A 5,164-nucleotide genomic window follows, 5' to 3' on the forward strand; every position below is an offset into this window, starting at 1 on the left:
TGAGCACCTCAGCAGACTTTGGCTCCTAAACACCATTTCCCACTCAAAGAAGGGCAGGCTCCTTGGAGAAATGGCTGATCTTGGGTCTGGGCAGGAATGTGTAAGGTGAGACCTAAACAAGGAAGTCCATTAGGGTTGGGTCAAAAATTTCAGGAGTTCGGAGCCTTTTTGTGACTCGGCTCACAATGGCCAAACATTAGATGACCGACAAAGCTACTTCATCAGTAGCACTGATAAAAATAAATGAAACACATTTATTATGTGAGTGTTTCAATCCATGCTTTCACAGTGGAGACCTCTGGAAGATTCTAGGGATCCACTGCAACCAGTGTTTTGAAAACACTGGTTAAAAAGGGGAGAAGAGGGAGAATCCAGCATTTAATTGTGCCTTCCCTATACAGACTGTACCCCAGGGCAAGCTAATAGTGGAAGAAGGGAAGTTCATTTTTTGTTTAAAGATTTTATTTATTTGTCAGAGAGACAGAGCAGAAGCTGGGGTGTGGCAGGCAGAGGGAGAAGTAAGCTCCCTGCTGAGCAAGAAGCCTGATGTGAGACTAGATCCCAGGCCTCTGGGATCATGACCTGAACAAAGGCAGGTGCTTAGCCAACTGAGCCACCCAGGCATCCCAGGGAAGTTCATTTTTATAGAAGCATTCTAAATACTAAATGAAAAAATGCTAGAACTTTAAACCTACCATGTTATATCCACTAATGAATCAACAGATCTAGGGCTAGGCAATGATGATTAATGACTGCTAATATCACAGTGAGAGAAATAGACATTGTGTCCCATCCTATGGGTAGAAGCCTGAAGACAGGCAGGCAGAGAGAAGGAGTCGAGGTCTCTGTCTCAACCTTCAGGCTGTGTTTCTGACGATCACTATGTCTCCTCTGGACGATCACTCCTCCTCTGCCTGGACCCCAGGTCCTAGGCAGTGTCCTAGCAAGGCACCAGTGTCCACCAGGTGACTCGGCTCCTGGGCTCCAGTGACACTACCACCTTCCTCTGCAGGTGGCGCTATTGCTAAGCCTTTGGGTACCCTTCTGTCTCTCCTAAGGGTTTTCAGTCCTTGAATCATGCTTAGTTAGTTTCCTGTACTAAGTCCCTCTGGAACACCAGCTAGTCCTGACTGTGTGACAGATAAGCCTTTCCTGATGACCTAAATACCCTCCACTCCCTTCCCTGTTACTCTTACCACTTATTCTGCTGTGCTTTCCTTGTAGCTCCTATCAACACCTGCTAGATTTTCTATTTATTGGTTTCCTCAGTTGCCTAACTCTCCACTGGAGTATAAATGAGCAGGTAGTAGGGCTTGGCCCACTGAATGGGGCCAGGCCCAGGGTAGTGCTCACACAGATAAATCAGTGTTCTTTCATCTGTTTGAGAGACACAGATACACACTCTCACCAACCCAGGCACTGGACCCGGGAGACAGAGAGGTCAATGAGACTTAAGGTCTTCTATTTGGCTGCAGGACAGAGTAGCAGTCAGAACTCAGCCCTCTTTGGGCCTCAGTGCATTTTAAGAGTCCCATTTTTGGCTTGTGGTGGTTCCAAAACAGAGTGGAGAAGTATGTGTATTTGAAATGGACCCTGGGGGTGCCTGGATGGCTCAGTGGGTTAAGCCTCTGCCTTCAGATCGGGTCATGATCTCAGGGTCCTGGGATCAAGCCCCACATGGCTCTCTGCTCAGCGGGGAGTCTGCTTCCCCCCCCCCCATGCTCTCTCTCTGTGCTGCTCTGCCTACTTGTGATCTCTCTCTCTGTGTCAAAGAAATAAAAAAATCTTAAAAAAAAAAAAGAAAAGAAAAGAAATGAACCCTGACGGGTGCCTGGGTTGCTCAGTTAGTTGAGCGTATGATTGAGAGAGCCAAGCAGATTCCATGCTGAGTGCAGAGCCCAATGCCAGGCTTGATCCCACGACCCTGCGATCACGACCTGAGCCAAAACCAATAAATGGCCAGTCAACTGACTGAGACACCCAGGGTCCCCTGAGATTCCGACTCTTTTTTTTTTTTAAGATTTCATTTATTTATTTGACAGACAGAGATCAAAAGTAGTCAGAGAGGTAGGCAGTGGGAGGTGGTAAGCAGGCTCCCTGCTGAGCAGAGAGCCTGATGTGGGGCTCGATCCCAAGACCCTGAATCATGACCTGAGCCGAAAGCAGAGTCTTAACCCACTGAGCCACCCAGGCACCCCCTGAGTGTCTGATTCTTTTTTTTTTTTTAAAGATTTTATTTATTTATTTGACAGAGAGAGATCACAAGTAGACAGAGAGGCAGGCAGAGAGATGGAGGGAAGCAGGCTCCCTGCTGAGCAGAGAGCCCGATGTGGGACTCGATCCCAGGACCCTGAGATCATGACCTGAGCCGAAGGCAGCAGCTTAAACCACTGAGCAACCCAGGCGCCCGAGTGTCTGATTCTTAATCTCAGCTCAGGTTTTGATCTCAGGGTCTTGAGTTCCAGCCCTGTGTTGGGCTCCACACTGGGAATGGAACATTAAAAAAAAAAAGAAAAAATAGGACATTCAAGAGGGAGATTGAATCTATTGTTAATATGTGTCAGACTCTCTGTTGGGAAATAGCACTCACCTGGTGTAGAGTGGGATCTTGGGTATCTTCTTAGAGACCTTGAAGTGGTCTATGTCCCCATAGATGTCGGTGAAGTATACTCCGGCCAAACTTGTCACCTCATTCCCGGGAAACCGGGACAGCACTCTGTCAGAACCGTGCTCACTGGCCCAATACCAGGCTTGGCCCCCGATGAGCAAGCCGCCTCCACTCTTCACAAACTGGATCAGCTCTGCAGTCATCGTGTCAACGTAGGCACTGATGCAGTAAACTCCCACGGGGGCCCCCACTTCTGGCTGAACTTGTGCCGGAACCCCAGAGGCTTGCAGGATACTTACTAGTGATGGCAGAGAGGGGTGCACTCCAGCGGGAGCCGCAGGTGAGGGACAGAGCCAGCCCACCGCATTACGAAGAAATGGAGCGAAGCCAGCATCCAGCAGGTAGCCCTCATGGGACACCACCACCAGGCGGCCTTGGCCATAGGAGGAGGCAGCAATGAGGACCTGGCCCTTGTCATTCACCATCACTGGGAAGGCAGCCTCCCCAGTAAGAAGCAGTTCACACGGGATGGCATCTTTAGGGACATTCCAGCTGGTCACTCCTTTCATGAGGGCCTCGAAAGAACTGGCCGGAGTTGTTGCCATGGTTCAACTAGCTGCTGCAGAGAAAATCAAAGACTCAGCTTGGTCAGAACTGATGAAGGACTGAGTGGAAACACAACTAAAAGCATGCAAACGAAAACCATTTATCGGTTTCCGACCCTGTGCCAACCACTGGGGTTGCAGCAAGGAACACCGCAGATAAGAGCCCCACTCTCTGAGTCTGATATTTCAGAAGGGGAAGGACAATGTGTAAATAGGAAGATAAACAGATAACTGAAATGCAGCAATTAGTAACTTTTATGATGAAAATAAACCAGCGATATGTTATCAGGCAGAAGAGAATATAGATTGGGGGACAGGAACGCCTAGATGAGGACGTGACCATGAAGCTTGAAATAACATTCAGCTGAGAACTGATATGCTTCAGAAGAACACACCCAGTCCAAAGAGGCACGGGGCTGGGCGGCCGGGGAGAACCGGGCAGGGTGAAGGACAACGAGCTGTGTGGGTGGAGAGTGCCAGTCAGGGCAGAGAGCACCCAGAGCACTTCGCAGGGCACCCAGAGAGCACAGGGCGGGGTTCAGGGCACCAAGCAGGGTGGTAGGAGAGCACCAGACAGGGTGGGAAGCACCGGGCAGGACCTGAGTGGCTGACGGAGGGGCTGGGTCCTTCAGGGCTGCAGGGCTGCAGAACTGGTGTGCCGAAGTTGACTTAATACTGTACTGCATCTCTGTGGACAGAAAGATCAGGCGACCTTTCAGAAACTGCATTTTGGGGAGTTGAAACACCTCCCGATTTATCATGTGTGCCCTAACCTGTATGTGGGTAGCATTCTGTGGTTTCCAGAGGTCTTTTAAAATTCAGTGTGCCTAAAATTGAGCTTATTGTTCCCTTAAAGCAGCTCCTCTTGGATAAATGACTTAAGCCTCAGTTTCCCATTTATAAAAAGAGAATCGTACACCCCTGGAGGATTGTTTTTGAAGATTAAGAGAATGCATAGAAAAACACCCTGTTGTGAGTACACAGTGAGTGTGGAAGAAACACATGGGGCTGCCCCTATGTTGACCTTTCTAGCTCCCCAAGTGACAAGGGCCATGTCCTGGGTCCCCTGTTGCTTTCCGGTCACCTGACTTCTAACTTCAGCAGTCGCCATGACGGAATTTCCTGAGCGCTCAGATGGGCTCCACCCTGGTGCAGGTGCACAGGGGCAGCTCTGAAGTGGTGAGGAGCTGACACCCGGGGGAAGTGGGGGGTGTCGGGGACACACGCCATGGTGGTGGACCTCAGGTGCGTTCTGGAGTTCCTCACAGGAGAAGCTGAGATCCAGCTGCCCGCAGTGGTAAAAGGCTCAGCCATGCACGCTTCACTGCCTTTCCCTCCTTCCTGTTCCTCCCTCCCCACCTCCTCACTCTGGCATTCTGGGCCCCACTTCCCAAACAAACCACCCGACTCAAGTCCCTGTAGCAGGCCTCACTTTGGGGGAAGAAACTCAACTGAAACATCAAAGCTCTCCTCTACCTTTGGTTCCTTCCTGCCTCTCTCCTGTTTCCATACGCAGCCAGCCGCCTACCTCACTTTGCATCGTCTGTCGCCGGGGTCTCTCAAACATCAGTGCCTTCAGCCTGTAGTCGCATCTAGACTAAGTGGATCTGGCTTTAGTGCCAGGATGGATTCTCATCCACACTCTTCCTCAAGCCACCTTACCCACTCCTCTTCGTAATAACCGTCCAATTTCATCCTCTCCCCATAAGGTAAAAGCTGAGTGCCTCACTCTGGATCCAGGGTCTGGGCTCTCCGCCGTTTTCCAGATGTTTTTCCTGCTGCATTCTCCGCAAACCTCTAGCGGGCTTGGCATCCTGAGCATCCCCCATATTTCCTGTACAAGGACAGCTCCTTTCCATTCCCTAACTTCCTTTCCCATCCAGCCGCTTGCTTCTCAGTAATGCTCCCAGGAAAGGGAACTCACAAAAGAGAACCAATACCCACATGGAGC

The 5,164-nt window shown here is 50.3% G+C and overlaps 1 protein-coding gene across 1 annotated transcript; it reads right to left on the reverse strand.

Annotated features, from left to right (window-relative positions):
* Positions 1-2,586: 2,586 nt before the first annotated feature.
* On the reverse strand, positions 2,587-3,213 carry LOC125080541 (TRPM8 channel-associated factor 2-like). The gene has a single exon (XM_047694390.1). The coding sequence runs from the start codon at positions 3,211-3,213 to the stop codon at positions 2,587-2,589; it is 627 nt and encodes a 208-aa protein (XP_047550346.1).
* Between the last annotated feature and the right edge of the window lie 1,951 nt (positions 3,214-5,164).

This window comes from Lutra lutra, chromosome 11 (genome assembly GCF_902655055.1).
Source record: "Lutra lutra chromosome 11, mLutLut1.2, whole genome shotgun sequence".
In the NCBI taxonomy this organism is placed as follows: domain Eukaryota; kingdom Metazoa; phylum Chordata; class Mammalia; order Carnivora; family Mustelidae; genus Lutra; species Lutra lutra.

Bases quoted from the DNA above. Each gene is read 5' to 3' on its own strand.
- LOC125080541 (XM_047694390.1), bottom strand. From the start codon at position 3,213: ATGGCAACAACTCCGGCCAGTTCTTTCGAGGCCCTCATGAAAGGAGTG.